The 17,097-nt window shown below is 46.5% G+C and overlaps 1 protein-coding gene and 1 long non-coding RNA gene across 7 annotated transcripts in view; both read right to left on the bottom strand.

The window, feature by feature from the left end:
• Positions 1-3: 3 nt before the first annotated feature.
• LOC119564030 lies at positions 4-7,421 on the bottom strand. The gene is made up of 3 exons (XR_005222931.2): positions 4,777-7,421; positions 3,984-4,141; positions 4-3,867 (listed from the first exon to the last, which is right to left on the bottom strand). It is a non-coding gene; the product is annotated as an uncharacterized LOC119564030 (long non-coding RNA).
• Positions 7,422-7,493: 72 nt separating this feature from the next.
• The window catches only part of MSANTD2 (Myb/SANT DNA binding domain containing 2), a 36,843-nt gene continuing 27,239 nt past the window's right edge, over positions 7,494-17,097 (bottom strand). For 3 of the 6 annotated variants that reach the window (XM_037882374.2, XM_037882375.2, XM_037882376.2), the window contains one exon: positions 10,209-11,984. In XM_037882374.2, the coding sequence (XP_037738302.1) occupies positions 11,132-11,984 (853 nt within the window). In that variant the 3' untranslated portion in view covers positions 10,209-11,131. Of the gene's footprint in view, positions 9,020-10,208; positions 11,985-17,097 lie in introns of those variants that run through there. The other 3 variants (XR_005222905.2, XM_037882377.2, XR_005222906.2) reach the window with 3 other exon arrangements.

The following is a 17,097-nucleotide window of genomic DNA, read 5'->3' as shown; positions in this document are numbered from 1 at the left end:
ACAAAGTGTGTTTTTTAGTGGTTGCCAGCCATCTCACTAGAGTGCATAACTTGTGCAGTGCCCCCCATGCTGCTGGCCTCCAGCAAGGTAACAGTTGATGAGCTGCACAGGGCTGGAATCTGGTCTGGTCTGGTCCACGGATGTGAATCCAGATTAACTCCTGAAGTCAATGGATTTCTTCTGGTGCAGCTGAGACCAGGCTCTGGCCCAACATAAGCCTGTAGCACAGCTGGGTGCTTGTTTAAACCTGAACGAGATCCGGCACTGGCTCCCCTAAGCTTTGTGCGAGGCAGAGACAGATCATTCTTTGCAGCCGGGCTCCCTCTGCTGGAGCCAGCACAAATCATGCAGGATCCAGTCTGGCTGCCTGCACCTTCCATTGAGCTCAGCAGGAGCGGAGGTTGCCGGGCAGAGGCCCTCAGCACCTCCCAGGCCCAGCAGAAAACCTTGTATAGTGATGAGCTGGAAGAGCCGGTGAGTTTAAAGCTGGGTGGGGACTACTTGAACGTCAGCTCCTATCGGCTGTTTTTCCGTGCTACACCCCTCTCTTCTGACTCCTACGGCTGGGTGGAATTCTCTGGCCTGCGTGGTGCAGGTCAGACTAAATGATCATTGCGATCGTTTCTGGCTTTAATCTAGATTCGTGGCTTAGAAGGTCAGAAGAGACCACTGGGATCGTCTCGTCTGATCTCCTCTAAAACAGAGGCCAAAGGATTTCCCTCCATTGTTTATTTGAACTAGAGCAGATCATTTAGGGAAAAAAGACAACCAGTCTTGATTTTAAAATTGCCTGGGATGGAGAATCCACCCCAGCCCTTGGTGAGTTGTTCCAATGGCTAATTACCCTCACATAAAGATGTGCACCTTATTTGCAGGCTGAATTTGTCCGGCTTCCACCTCCAGCCACCTGGTCTTGGTATACCTTTATCTGCTAGTTTGAAGAACCTATTATCAAATATCTGTTCCCCATGTAGATAATTACAGACTGATCAGGTCACCCCTTAACAAAGAGAAGGTTAAGCTAAACAGATTGAGCTCCTTTATTCTAAATGCATCAAGGGGGAATGTGGCTAGACATAAAATCATGCAAATGTATGTAAATATATTCCAGAGTTGTGACTCTCAGACTCCTGACAAGTTGCCATTTCAGCCCTCAGTGTTAAAGTTTTACTCACCACTGCTCTAGGTGGCTTGTCAGGCATGCTGGGATCTTTTGAGTTAAATGGGCTATAACCATTTTAAATATGAGTGTAATAACGGCAGAATATTAATGAGGGCCACACTGGTGAGTGACACATGGAATAGCTGATTTCCAAGCAGCTGCCCATCTATGAAGCAATGACTTGGTCTCAGAATTTTGGGCGTGACTCCTCCCACTGGCTAGTTCCCAAATTTGAGACATTTTCATGATGGAGGAGCAGGAGAATGCGCTCACCCACATCTGGGATGCATAAACGAGCCAAGCCAGATATGCGTGGAAGGTGCAGGCAGAGGCCACTGGCTGGAGTGGTGAATCTTGGGGCCCTGAGAGGTCACTCGGTGGCTGCTGTAGCTTCTCTCAACGCTCATGGAGAGGTTGACTGTAGGTCTTGGTGCCTGGGGAGGAGTCACTGATGTGACAGTCTCTTGGTGCGCACACAGGAGGTCAGTGTGCATTGCTTGTTGCAAGGTGGGCCAGTCGCGCGATGCACACAGAGATCCAAGTCTGTGTACACTGAATGCACTGGGTGCACATGGGAAGGTCTCTGGGCAGAGCAGACACTTCACTCCTGACGGAAATGGATCACTCAGCCTCTAAGCACGAAGGAAAGGGGATGCTGAGTGTGTATGGAGGGTGCAGACCCTTAAGGGCATGCTGCACTCATGAAAGGTCACTGGTCAGCCTGGCATGCACTGAGAGCTTGCTCAGCATACCCATGCAGCTCGCATGGTGCAGTGGGTGCTCAGCCATGGCTGTTGGGTGCCATGGAGCGGTTCCTAGGGAAGACGGGTGCTTGGTGCCAGCTCCAAGGAGATGTGCAAGGGTAAGGAGAGGCAGTGCATGGGGAGGGTGCACAGGTGGCATGCTGGGCACAGAGGCTGCTGGCCATAATGGTAGCTTAACAGAATCACTTGGTCTGAGGACTGCTGGCCAAGGTTGGGAGTCTCAGCACTCATTTGGGAGCCTGAGTGCCATGGAGAGCTAGTCCAGTGCTCATTACACACCACAACAGGTCATTAGTGCAGGGGTGCAGGATCTGCACATGGAAGGGCTGGTTTACAGCAGCATAAATGTTTGCTAGGCGCTTTGCTTATGTTGCAGTCTCTGGGTGTGACGGGTGCTCCATGCACACGTGGCTCAGTCCCTGGGTGCCCCGTAGGCCCAGGAGCAGTCCCTGGGTGTGATGGGTGCTCCATGCACATGGGGCAGAGTCCCTAGGTGCCCTGTATGCGTAGGGAGTGCTAACTGGGTGTGATGGGGCACTATGCACACAGACAACTGTCCGTGGGTGCTCTGTATACGCAAGGAGCAGGGGCTGGATGTGCCCAGATGTGCATGCAGCCTTGCCTGGTGGACCCTGAATGGGCACTTCCACTCCCCAGCATATCCCGTTGTGGACTGGCTCCTCTGCTCCCGCTGTCAACTCGCTCTCCAAACCCCATTCTACCCTAACCTCAACACAGGATGCCTGAACCCAGCCAGTTCAAAGGATTTTTAGCTCCACACCCCTGTCTAAGCCTCTTTGGGCTCAGCGAGCTGAGGGTGGGGGGCTGTGACCTGTCAAAGTGCAGCCAGGGGCAGGGCAGAGAAGGGGATGCAAATTTGCCTCCACCAAGGATTCTTCTTTAGGGGAAGCAATGGCGTTCAACGAAACTAAAGGAGCCAATTGGCCATTGGCTCTGCTAGAAAAGCCTCTGGATGAGGCTTGTATAGTAGGTGGATTCTCAAGGTGCTAGTTTGAACTTGTTTACTTTACAATGTGAAACCCCCCACTAAGGTCTCTGCAAACCAAGGGCTCAGTCCTGCTGTCTGTGAAATGAAAATGGGACATTAGAGCAGCTTGGTCTTAGCTGATTTCTCTCCCGCCCCCCGGATACACATCACCTCTGCATGCGGCCCAGAACATCCACCCCTACACAAACACTAGTGCAGTTCAGAGAAGTAACAGCCCTTCTGGCATTCAGTGCCTCTGACTTTGGCGGGGGGGGGGAGGGGGTAAGGGAGGAGCAATGGACTATAAGATGCAGGTGGCGTACATTGATAAACAGACAGTACTGTGGGGGGACGATTTGGCCAAAGATACTAGGTCAAACCCTGACCTACAAGAAGTGATACGGCATCTTTCCTGTCCCTAGAGAGCAGACAGGGCCTTTCATTTATGAACCCGTCCAACAGATGCAGAGAGAGGGTAAACTGCACAGGGTTCAGTGCATCATCTTCAGCAGGACTAAGGTCAGGAGTGAATCTCTGCAGAACTCCAAGCCCTGAGGTATTTCCCCACTTACGAAGCAAATGGCTATTTTGTACAGAACATCATGAGTCTCCTTGCTGCTTGTCCAATTTAAATGCCACTCGGTGAAGGCACGTTCCATTCTTTGTTCTCCTCCAAACTCGTCCTGTTCCGATTGCCACAACGGTTAGACACTTCTCCACCCCAATCAGAAGCACTTCTGTGGCACTATGTTATGTGACTGATTAGTCTAAAGAGCAAAGCAAACAATCCAAAAACCCTCTTGTGAGGACACAAGTTGTACAGCAAGTGAGATGTGAACAGACACCGTCCAAACTTCTCCCAAAACAGAACCAGGCCACAGTGTGTTGGTAATTGTGACCTGCAAGAGCCTTTCGGAAAGTTGTGCCTTGCTTGGCGTTGTAGTGTCTGGTGCCTGTAACAGATACGATGCAGAGAATGAATGCCTTCCCGCAGTACCTGCAGCAGGACATATTGTGGGATGCTGGCCAGAAGACAAGGGCAGTTTTGAGTAACTGGTGGTGATCTTACCCCAGGAGGCTGGAGGAGGACGATGCCCTCGGGGAAGCACAGAGGTTTGGGGCTCATTGAGCTCATTGCTCGTACAGACACAATGGCCAGAAACGTGCTCCCTTCAGAAGACTGATCTTCCATGGTGATACTGGCACCTCCCTGCTCCAAGCTGTCTCCTGCAACGGCAGAGCCTTGGGTTAGCTGGGCAGGACACTAGGAAACAGCAGGGTGAACACCCTGCAGCTGCCTTTTGGCCTGGCGGGAGCACATGGCACCATTTCTTTGCCCTGGTTCCATATCAGATACCGCACCAGTCTCAGGGGCCTTTCAAACCCTTAACAGACAAGGGCTGGTGTGAGATAGTTTATCTCTCCCTCCCCAGGCCACTACGATAGCTGCAACCAGTGGGAACACTGCGGCTGGCAGACCTTAGGCAGAACAGACACTGGGTCTCCAGGCGCAAGAACTTTGCCGAACTGAGCCCTTAAATTCTCAGCGCCTCATTGAAGAGGCTGACAGACTAAGGGCAACACCACAAGTGATTGTGGGGGGAAGGATGAGGAAACGTAAGAACTAAATCAGTGTGGATTGGACATGAGCTAGCCAAGGATGGGGAGGGGAAAGGGCAAAAGCCAAGGAGGAGAGGAACTGTTTAGCGGAAGGGAAAGAGTTCCAACTGGGGTAATGAGAGGCAGAGAAAAGGGACTGTTCAGGCTGGATATTAGGAAAAGCTCAGGGAAAGAGTGGGAGCCCAATCACCCACAACACTGAACATGAGCTGAACAAATTGCTGGTAACCGACAATACTCACATCACTTGTCCTTGCAGAGACGGATGGTGCAAGCGTCTCCGGTACACTCCGCCCGTCTCATCACATCTAGCCAGGCTCCCAGGAGGCCAGATTTTATGCTGTTCTTTATCTGCGTCAGATCTCTCAGGTCAGCTTCCCCATCCATGCAGGAGGTGCCGCTCAGGATCACTATGACTAGATCTATGAATGCCTCTTCGGTTTGGCTACTTACCACCACCACCCCCCGCCCCCACTTGGACCTCTCTCTGTCCTCCTCTATCCTGGCAAGGTCAGACTAGCTCTTGCAGGGCTGTATAGCTCCACTTTCCCCTTCTGCTCTTAGCAGGCCAAGCTTGCAAGGCCTTACGCCCAACTTGTGGCCCGTCTGTCATGCCATCACTTTTCAAACACTGCACCCCATCAATTCCAGAATTTCAGGGAATGTTCTAGGCATCAATGGGCAGACCCCTATTGATTCGGGAGGAAATCTGAAAATGGACAGGGGGAAATGGGGTACGCACAGCGCCTCGGCCTCTGTTTAACATGGCCAGAGCTTCAAGAAGCTCTGCAATTGCCTATAGATTAAAGAGCGGTTGATGGCACCCTTTACTGCCTTCCAGCATAAAAATTACCCCCACCTCCACCCCAATCTCAGCTCTGTCCAGCTTCCCAAGAGTTATTATACGTGGACACACTGAGTGTCTGATCTCCTAAAGAGAAAGGAGACAAATAACAATGTTGCGTGGGGAAGGGAGACGTGCCCTGCCCTTGGCAGGCCCGGGGGCGGGGGGGGGGGGAATTGAGGGACCCTGGTATGGGTGCACGCAGTCTTTGGCACACGGGGGAGGAGAATGGATGACTTATGGGAGGAAGGGGGAATAGGGGGCACACAGAACCCCTGGCAAGGGGCGATTGGGGGACCCTGGCATGTGACAGTGGGAAGAGTGGAGGGCACAGCGAGACTCTGCCATGGCAGGGGAAGGGAGAATGGGCGGACAGCCCCAGGCATGAGGCAGGGAGGGAGTGGTGGGAGTAAGAGAGAGTCCCTGCAGTAGAGGGGGGGATGGGGGGGCGGGACCCCGGGAGGCGGGAATGGAGGCTTGCGTGCGCACGCCCCCTGGTGGGTGCAATGAGATCAGCCAACACAAGCTGCGATGTGTATGACCCCCTAGTATTTCTAGTCTTCATTGTCGTCACATTCTTCCTCCTCCACATCAACCCCATCTGCAGTCTCGGCCTCCCCCTCCCCCCATGCCCTTATCCAATTTGGTTTCTCAGCCTTGTCTCTAAAGCTTTGGCTGTAATTCCAGTGCCTACAACTGGTCCGCAACTAGGACCAGCTAGCACTCAGAAATACGCAGCCCTACAATCATGCTGTACACACTCCAAGTGCAACTTGTGGGCCCTTCCATAACCATGCTCCAGCCCAGCCTCTGCGTTTCCCTTCAAGGATGTTTCTTCCTGTTGGAACCTGCCAGCATCAAGCCACGTGGCTTCCTCAAGAACGTCTGTCTGCAGTCTCGTCTGTCTGTAGAATCCACCTAGTAGATGCTGGAGGACTGAACCTTGCCAGGCTTCTGCATTGAAACTGCAGCTTTCTATTGGTAGACTGTAATAATGAAGACGACAGAGGGATCTGAAGCGCTTAGCAAGCTGGGCCCATTCAAACAAATGTATTTTAATACAGCCAAAAGCAGAGTTGCACATCTAGAAACAAGGAACACAGAATGGGGGAGGGGGTCGTATCCTAGAAAGCAGTGACTCTGAAAAGGATTTAGGGGACACAGGGGACAAGTGAGTGCCCAGTGCAATGCCATGCCACAAAGGGCTGATAAGACCCTTGGACATACAAAGAGGGTGAGTAGCCATACGGAGGTGATTTTCATCTCGGTACATGGTATTGGTGAGAGAAATACTGGAACCCTGAGCTCAGTTCTGGTGTCCACATTTTAAAAAGGATGTTGAAAAACTGGAGAGGGTGCAGCAGAGAGCCACAAAAATGACTTATGGGCTGGGGAAAATACCTTACAGTGAGACACCAAGGCCTGGTCTACACCAGAAAATTAGGTTAACTACATCATTCACGGGCTTAAAAAAAATCCACATCCTTGAGTGGCGTAGCTAAGCCAACATAAGACCCTGTGTAGACAATGCTAGGTCGACGGAAGAATTCTTCCATAAGCTATTGCCTCTCGGGGAGGTGGATTACCTATCATGACAGGAGAACCCCTCCCGTTGACATAGGTAGTGCAAGCTCAAGCTGTTTATCAAAAAGACGTTTGAGAGGTGATTTGATTAAATACAGTAACTCCTCACTTAAAGTCATCCCAGTTAACATTGTTTTGTTATTAGGTTGCTGATCTATTAGAGAACGTACTCATTTAAAGTCATGCAACGTTCTGTTATAAAGTTGTTTGGCTCGCCCCGCTCCACCCGTTGCTCCTGCCAGAGAGTGGGGTCAAGGCACAGGGGCTTGCCCCGCTCACTGGCATTCCAGCTGGGGAGTGAGCAAGCCCCCGACCCCGCTCTCGGACAGGAGCGCCGGAGGGGTGGAGTGGGACAAGGCTCCGCGCCCCGACCCCACTATGCCCCGCATCAACCAAGCTTCACAATCATTGGTGAGTACAGTATTAAATAGTTTAAAATTTAAAAAACGTATACTGTGTATGTATATAATGTCTTTTGTCTGGCAAAAAAATTTTTCCCTGGAACCTAACCCCCCCCATTTACATTAATTCTTATGGGGAAATTGGATTCACTTAACATCATTTTTCTTAATGTAGCATTTTTCAGGAACATAACTACAACGTTAAGCAAGGAGTTACTGTACCAGGTACTAATGGTCTCTTTAATCTTTCAGAGAAATGCAGAATAAGAACCAATGGCTGGGAGCTGAAGTCCCAGACAAATGCAAATTAGAAATTAGGTCCATTTTTAACAGCGAGGGTGATTAACTGCTGAACCAAGCCGTTGGTGGTGCCGTCACCATCTCCGGAAGTCTTCAGACAGAGCCCGGCAGCCCTGCTGGAAGAAGCTTTAGCCTAAACACAAGTTATGCAAATTACTGGCCTCAACACAGGGATAACTGGTGAAATTCAGTGGCCTGTGCTATACAGGGGGCCAGACCAGCTGATCTAATAGCCCCTGCTGACCTTGAAAGCTGTGAACATAAAAAGGGTACATGGACGCTTCTATTCCATCCCCACAAAGCTCCCCTGAAAAGGTGCACAGATGGCAAGCATATAACGCACATCTTTTAATCCCATATTTAAAATGCATTGTATTGGTTTCTAGTGGTTTGTAGTCCCAATGGTTTAGGCCAGTGATTCCCACAGAAGTCCAGAGAGCTTGCTGGTCACAGGATGCTAACTCACCTCATTTCCATGTCCTAAACGTGCACTAAAAGGAGCTAAAACCACCATAATTCCCTGACATTACCTTTCCATGTAAGCAAGTGATTTAGTTGCCACAGGGATGTTATTCTGTTGCCTTTGGGGGGTGGAGCTGGGTCTGTATGGTGGTGAGTGGGAGGACAGGTGTCAATGAGACACTCAGAAGTGGGTCACACAAATGATAAAGTTTGGGAACCCTGGTTTAGTGAACTGATTTGTTGTGGCCCAAGAACTTGCTCATACATCCAAGGTGCTATGCGCTCACAAGCCAACAGCATGATGGCAAGGATCCCTGTGGGTCTATTTCCAACTCTGGGCCTCGCATGCAGGAATCTACCTCCACAAACTGGAGGAGGGGCATGCAAATGAATTGCTAGGTAGTTCACATTTTTTCCCCCTTAAGACTTTACCCATTTTCACATTGCACGGCTTTCTACTCATGTGTTTCCTCCCTAATTCCTAGACTAGGGATTGAAGTAAGCAGGTCCGGATGAGCAACTCTCTGCCCCAGTCAACATCCTCAGCTGCCAACGACAACTGCAGCTTTACCACTCCTGCACATGTGGGAGACATATTAGTGGCTGGAAAGCCATGATTGATAAACCTAGTTTGAGGTTTCAGATTTACTGGGGTGTGACTTCGGTTACCTGGTGCTTCAGCGTAGCCTGCTACTGTTATCTTACATCTCTGTGGCATCTGGCACTTTGCAGATTCTTCTGCCAGCTGCAACACCAACCCTGCATTGCAGGAAGGTAAGATTTTTTTTTTCTTCTGTCAGTCTGATGCAGTGGAAAGGCCCACTCCTAAGAGATGCTCGGCATATGGGCCACATGCAAGTTTACGTGATTTCCACACGGCTGATGTATACATACCTAAACACACAGGGCAGGAGAATCCGTCAATAAAAAGGCAAGTGTTACTAAAAACAGTTGGTTACAAGCTCTCCAGCTACACAAACATTTCATAGCAAGCGTCATATTATTTTAAAACTAAAATAGATTGAATCAATACATTTTGCTTATTGTTTATAAGGGGCAACGCTGGGGGAAGGAGAGACCATGCAAACACACAACCTCTTGTCTTAGCTGGACTGCTGCAACAAGGCTGGGGGGGGGGTGCAGACGACAGGGCAGCAAGGTAGGATTTGAGTGGAACTTAAGAGCACCCGAGTACTGCTTAGGGCACTAATTGAAGGGGCCAGGTAGAGAGCTGGGCCTCAGTGCTGCCATTGGCTGTTCTCCAGTTTGCCAGAACCGTCTGAATTGAAGTGATGCGGGCAGAGGCGTCTCCAAGATTAGCACTGAGATGGTGCCGTAGCACCAGCACGTGGAATATCTGCGCGATGCTCGGTGCACCAAGTGCTGTACAATGTTCCACGTGCCTGGACCAGGATGGGGGCCACCCATAGTCTAATGCAGACAGGGCTTCAGAGGCTGACCTGGCCTCTTACCACACTGTCTCATTTCACCTGGGCTCCTCCAGCATCTGAATTCACACCTCAAACCCCAGTGACCTCAAGATTAATGAAAGATGCACTCAAACTCACAACAACTGGTGAATGTACTTATCACAAACTCACTAGTCTCTTAATAGTGCTGAATAAAACCATCACCCCTGCTTACTCACACAAACTGCTATGTTGTTGCCTTCATGGGCACTGGCCTAGTAGAATCACAGTAAATTCCCTCCTACACACACATTTGAAAGAGAATGAGTGGTAATTCTGAATCAAGATCCAGTAGCTAAACGGACCATTATGGTTCAGATTAGATTTAGCAGTTCAACAACACAATTGCAAGTGCCCTGCTGGCGTACGTAAGATTTACACATGCCCAGCTTTCTACAGCATCACGTACAGACAGATTTATAATCTTACCTCCTCCTCCCCACAGATAAAAGAAAACCAGCACCCAGGACGGAAGGACCGCTCCAGCCCATGGAACGAAGCCCAGGTGCAAGGTTCCACAGGTAAGATTTGTGACCTCAAATGAACTCAACATGCACATCTCTACTACAAACCCGTCCAGGGGAATCAGGGTTAGTAAGAGAAACACATTTCTAGAAGTCCATAGGCGTTTGGTTTTTTTATTAGGACTGACACATTCATTGTATGTCACAACTTCCACTGATCAATGAGTCTTAGAAAAATCAAAATGCCAGCACCAGCCAGCAGGAGGATGGGGCTTATATAGTAACAGTTCTGAAAAGGCATTAAATGTTTACTCCCCCTCCATCCATAACCCTCCCCTCCCCTCATCCCACCCTTCCCTCCCCCCCAAAATTCTCACAGCTTTGATTGTATTGATAAGCATGGTTTGACAAAATGTTTCCCAGCTGTCAGGTTATTCTCACTGCCACAAAGAGGCTAACTAGAACTCAAAAAGGCCAGGAATTACTTTAATGGTAAAAAAGAGCTGATATGGCAACACTACTAGTGAAGTGGGATACATCACAGAAACAAAAGTCTTCGCAGGCAACACTGGTTGGAAATAGTAAAACACTTGATGGGTGAAAAAAGTGAAACTCTAAATTATATACAATAGTAGCTAAGGGTGGCATTGAAAAACAGTCTCATTTAATGTGACCCAAGGTTTAACTTGCCATTATCTATTGCTTATTTATTCAGATCGGTAATAACACTTTATATAGAGACAGATGTGTAAAAATGAAACATTGTGGAAAAAACAGCTTTTCATATGAAATGCAAAGTATAAGCTCTGTCCAATGTGGAATGTACCTACAGTCATTTTTACAAGGCTCGCCTTCTTCTCTTTATAAAACCAGTTGACCTGCCAAGCAAGTTAGCTGTACATTTCACTTGCTCAGGACAAGTTGTTTTGAATCATTTGCAAGCATCTTTCACTCTGAAGTTCATTTTCACTCTGAAAGTCTTACTTGCCCCACTGTGAACAGACAGGATCTGTAAGCGTCTGCTAGCAACATGGAAAGGAGGCAGAAGCCCTAATCCTTATGAAGGACGAGATTCAGTTGTTAAACTTCAATGGGTATCCAATGGCTTTTTCCAGGCACTCTACCAAAGAGCCAGCAGAAAGAAAATCCCTCTCCACTTCCACAAATTTGATGTAGATGGATTTAGGCGACACCCCTGGCTCTACGATGCAGTTCTGAGATAAAAACCCATTGATTCCAACCCACTCTTTGCTGAAGGTTTTGGTGTTGGCCTGAAAATGTAAAAACAAGCACTGCTGGAGAGTTCTAACCTCAGCAATGCCAAGGTAACAATAGATAATTCTGGCAGACTCCATCTCCACCCTGAGAGAGGCCTGTGGTGAAGGGACATCTACCTCCCCCTGAGTCTCTTTCCCAGGATCTGGGCCTCTGCGGTCTACATGGGGTGAGTGGGGTTTCTCCTGGCAATCTTCATAACCAATGGCATACAGGCCAGGGCTTTTGGGAATCCCCCCTGGTAATAAATACTGAACAACATTTCCTCCAGTTGGCTTAGAATGAGCTATAGGTATCCAGTCAACTTCCATATGCAGCTCCAGGCATCTTGCTTCACTAATAGTAATCTCTAGGAATTTATAGTAAACGTTTTTCCAGTTCATTTTCTGTACTCGCGTCATGATGATCCTGCCCTCTGGCTTCTCCGAATTGAAATATTCCCTAAGCCGTTTGCCAAGAGGCACCTGGGAACTGATCTCAGCGTAGTGGTAGCGAATATCCTCCTTCCAGCGTGTGTTATAACCAATGCCAAAAATGGCTAGTTTGTTAGAAAGATGTAGCCTGGAGAAATCTGTCCAGCTCTGAAACAGCTCCCATTTTAACTGGACGGATTCCAAGATTTGCACAATGTTCTGCATGACGTCTTGCTTCCTAGAAAAATTAACACAAATGTAAACCATAAGATGGAGCTCAGCTCAGACTGGAGATTTTTTTTTTTTAAAGTTTTGCTTAAGTTTGAAAGAGCACATCAACTTTCAGAAAACATTAACCAAAGCAAGAGCATCTATGATCTGAGATACTGGTAGCCAACTGAGAAAAGGTAGCCATCAAAAATGTCATAGTTAGCCCTAATTTATAGAATTCATCATTAGCATTTAACTCTTTCAAAATGCTTTAGAAATGTTTTCAAGAGCTTTGTGAAGCAGATAAGTATTATTCTATGTTAATACAAGGAGAAGAATGGGCATTTATAGTTTCCTAAAATTCAGAAGCCTACAGGAACATTTAACCTACACATATTACACACAACATACATAGGTATCTAACTGATGAAAGAGCATTCTAGAACACAACTCCCATTAAAATCTTCTTCTGTAAGATCTGCTCTAGAATTGGTTGGGGATTGGTCCTGCTTTGAGCAGGGGGTTGGACTAGATGACCTCCTGAGGTCCCTTCCAACCCTGATGGTCTATGATTCTATTAATTATTTGGGGGAAGTTCTCTGGCCTGTGTCATACAGGAGCTCAGACTAGATGATCATAATGGCCCCAGCTGGCCTTGGAATCTATGGGGAAAAAAAAACCCCAACCCAATGGGAGATAGACATCTAAATACCTTTAAAAATGTAGCCCCATGACACATCATATACACATTCTGTGCGAAGAGGCCAAGTTAACGTTGCAGTATGAATATTACTTTTGTATCTGTTTAATCTTAACACTGCAGTAAATTTATCATTTAATGTGTCCTCCCTTTCCCCCAAAACACAAACCAAAACAACACACAAGCCAAGACCCCAGAATTTTTTTTTTTTTTTTTTTTAAAGCAAACTAGAGTCTCTGCTGACAAGCATAATTTTCTGCAAAAGCTGAACGGTAGTTAAATCAGTAGAGAAAAAAGCGCATTTTCCCCTTACTGATGTATTTCAAGTTCCACTTTTACGCAAAACTTCATCTCCCCCCACCCCCCATCATATTCTCATGACGACAATGCAAATGGGCAGTGCAAGAACAAAACAGTTTAACTTTACTGACTAACAGTGCTTTTGAGCAAACATTCCTCTGCTGCTATGGCCCGGGAGTTACGCACTCAACACCACAATCTACTAAGATTTTACTTATTTGCGCATGCTCAATTATGTAATTTTAAACATAGTAATTTCAAAGATACAAAGCTTTCCCCAAATTTAGCCTTCTAACTTCTTCGCTGAGGTCCATATGTATGGAATTGTGAAGGTTCAACAATTTGACTTCATCTTATAAAAGCAAACAGAACTTTTTCTTAAACCAAAAGATTTTTTTCATGCTCCCATAATTCAAAAGGAACAATGAATTTTGCGCAAGCGTTCCAAAGAGCGTTTATTTCTGGGCCAAGACTAAGCATGTGGGACATTTCAGCCAAAATGGAAAGCTTGAGAATATTCCAAATAACCAGGATTAAAGAAAAATTTCAAATGCCTGTCTTACCATAAATACACTGCATTTCCTATTATCTTAGGTTCTTACTTCTCAGTGATTGTACTTGGATATATTTTTCTATCAATCATTTCTAAAAAGAACAAATATCTTTCTACTTCTGCAACTCCCAGTTGGTTTCTTGACTTTGAATGAACTAGTCACTGAACTGAGCTAGATGAATAAACTGAAATGAAGAAAATATTTTCTCTGCCCTGTAGAAGACGCTACTGTTTTGTCAAAACCTGGTTTAACGCTTCAACAAACTCTGGTTCAGTGGTTTGACTTTCTTAAAAAAAAATTTGAAAATTGGTAGCAAATATGTACTATTTAATGTAAATGATTTAAATATGAAATCTTCATTTCAGTTTATTCAACTAGTTCAATTCAGTGACTACTTCATTCAGTTAAGAAACCAATTGGAACCCTTAAAAGCAGGATAGCTAGTTTTCCTCTTCCTCTCCCACACAAAACTTAGATGCAAGAAGACAAGCTCTACTGCTACTAAAATCTTGAACAACACGGTGACCAGATGTAATCAATTAAATTTTGCTACAGATAACTACTTTGTTTAATTAATGTTAGTTTTAAATACAAAACATGTTTTGCAACACTTCTATAAACTTTTTTCTTGTGTTTCCAGCACACTTCAGGTAATTTTACATGCGGTTTCTGTGGATTGATTTTGAATTTCCAAATAGTCTCTTACAAATCACAAGTAAAAAAGTAATCTATTAAAGAAATGCATCATTCACCATCCTCTAAAAATAATAAAAATTAACCATCTAAATCAATGTAAATTAAATTATATAATTGCTTAAATAAATGTGTATATAGATATACCGTGTCCTCCTCGTTAGTAAAAAGAAACACCAAATTTACCGTAAAGACTATATTTAGTTGGAAATCATCATGTTTTAATGGTTATCAAACTTTCTGTAGAAAAACTACAAAATACAAATGCAAAACATGATTAAAATCAATGTTTCCTGCTTACTGATCAAAATCATGGTTACAATTGGTGATTTAAATCAATTTGATCAAAATCAATCCACCCTGTTAGCTAACAACGTCAAAGCAAATACCAATAAGAGAATTTGTACTTTTATAACTCATTAGCCAAGTCTATTTGCACACATCTGATGCAAGCGTAAGCAGCTTCACACAGGGTAGGCACTCTATTTGTATCAGTAGTAAAGAACAAGCTAACATATCAGAGCCACAAGCAGGTATTACTGCTCTTTTAGTAATTGAGAAATCCATCTCAGTCGGCTAAATCCCATTTGCAAAACACATGCCATTTTAACTCTTCTCATGCTTTGATCAACTGTAGTGAATTTGTATTTGGTCCCCTACAATTGGGCACAAGCAGGAGAGAGAGTGTTTTGGATCTAGTGGCCACCTCCTTTCTCCGCCACCATGGGGAAATTCTCTTCTGAATCTTCAAACTTGTAGAGAATCAGTGCTCTTTCTGGAGGGCCCAGGAGTGCTCGCCCAGAAGTGCTCTCCCTTCTCCTACAAAGCACGGAGTCTCTGCCCCACCTCCTATGGAGAAGGGAGGCACTGCAACAATGCGTTCTGGTGTGCAGGCCTTGCACACGTGTCCCTTAGTTACTACAGAGCTGGGGATAAGGGGAAGGGACCTCTTGGAAACAGGTGCAGAGAAAGGTGAGACAATAAGAAATGAAGGGGAGAAATGAAACAAAGTAGCATTAGAAGGGAAAGAGACAGCAAAGTCTGATCAGAAAAAACTTAGACCGACTGGCGAAGCAGGAGTTCTGCAGAAAAGGACCTGGGGATTTCAGTGGATGAGAAGCTGGGTATGAGTCAGCAGTGCCCTCGTTGCCAAGAAGGCCAACAGCATATTGGGCTGTATTAGTAGGAGCATTGCCAGCAGATCGAGGGAAGTGATCGTTCCCCTCTATTCGACACTGGTGAGGCCACACCTGGAGTACTGCATCCAGTTTTGATCCCCCCACTACAGAAGGGATGTGGACAAATTGGAGAGAGTCCAGCTGAGGGCAACGAAAATGATTAGGGGGCTGGGGCACGATTTATGAAGAGAGGCTGAGGCAACGGGTTATTTAGTCTGCAGAAGAGTGGGGGGGGCGGGGGGAAGGAAATATGATATCAGCCTTCACCTACCTGAAAGGGGGTTCCAAAGAGGATGCAGCTAGGCTGTTCTCAGTGATGGCAGATGACAGAACAAGGAGCAATGGTCTCTAGTTGCGGTGGGGGAGGTCTAGGTTGGATATCAGGAAACACTATTTCACTAGGAGGGTGGTGAAGCACTGTAATGGGTTACCTAGGGAGGTGGTGGAATCTCCATCCTTAGAGGCCTGGCTTGACAAAGCCTTGACTGGGATGATTTAGCTGGGGTTGGTCCTGCTTTGAGCTGGGGGTTGGACTAGATGACCTCCTGAGGTCCCTTCCAACCCTGATACTCTATGAAACTATGCCCCTGCATCTGAGAAAAGCAGCACCGACTCTGGAAAAGCCAACCTGGTGCTGTGAAGTGTCATGGAGAGGAATTAGCAAGGGAGACTCTTGACAGGCCAGTGGCTAGAGCACTAGGCTACGCCCTAGCAGCTCTGGGTTCAATTCCCCCTCTGCTACAGATTCCCTGTACCAACTTGGGTGGTGGAGGAGCTATGGTGAAATGAGGCAGCCTCAGCTCCATATCTATACAATGGGGGTAAGAGCATTTCTCTATGAAGACGCTGAAAATCGTGGGGCAACCAAATACAACAACAACAGGGCCAGGTAAGTGCCTGAGATAGACAGAGAAAGGGGACATGGGGAGGAAACCTAAATCCTCACCTTAGGCAGTCCTTTGGACAGGCGCTATGCAATTGTACCTTTTCATTTAAAAAAATATCTGAGAGTTTAAACACAAAGAATCTTTTGTATTTAGATAACTCGCTAACCACTTTGTTTTGAATTTCAAATTCAGCGCGTACACCTAGTAACATGCTCTGTACTCCGTCCTCACACAGGCCGTCTCTGACTACAGACATTCCATATTGCATAGACTAACAGGACTAGGTGGTGTTTTCTGGCTGCGGATCAGTAATGTTTCTATAGCTTTCCCACTGGTATTTCAGCAGTGGGAAAGGGCTACACTGAGCTCAGGAGAGCTCTCAAAAGGAGATGGCAGAGTCCCCGATCAATCATTTCCTCCAGCAGTACATTTTAAAATGTTGCCATTTTCCACATTTGGCCACTAGTTACATAAAAACCAGAAAACTCATTTATTTTGCAGTTTCTTCCTCGTGTATCCCACAGATTTCAGAATTTAAAGAGCTACTGCTGCCTCCCTGAAAGCTTCATACGTACTCTGTTGAAAAAGAAAAATACCATATACGCAGACTGTGTCCACCAAGGTAACTGGCATGGAAATTCAGGGTTAGAGTACAGCTGTCAGAAACCACAGCATAGCTCCAGTGAAATCAGTGGCGCTATGCCAATTTACACCAATTGCGGAGCTGGTCCAGGCTCTTTATTCTGAGCCTGGGCCAGCTCCGCAATGATTTATTATTTTCTTCTCCAGGATGGAGATCACTCCACTAAAGGCTACACTCCTCAAGATC

This window comes from Chelonia mydas, chromosome 22, assembly GCF_015237465.2.
Source record: "Chelonia mydas isolate rCheMyd1 chromosome 22, rCheMyd1.pri.v2, whole genome shotgun sequence".
Classification (NCBI taxonomy): Eukaryota; Metazoa; Chordata; order Testudines; family Cheloniidae; genus Chelonia; species Chelonia mydas.
This window is presented reverse-complemented; position numbering and strand designations above follow the sequence as displayed.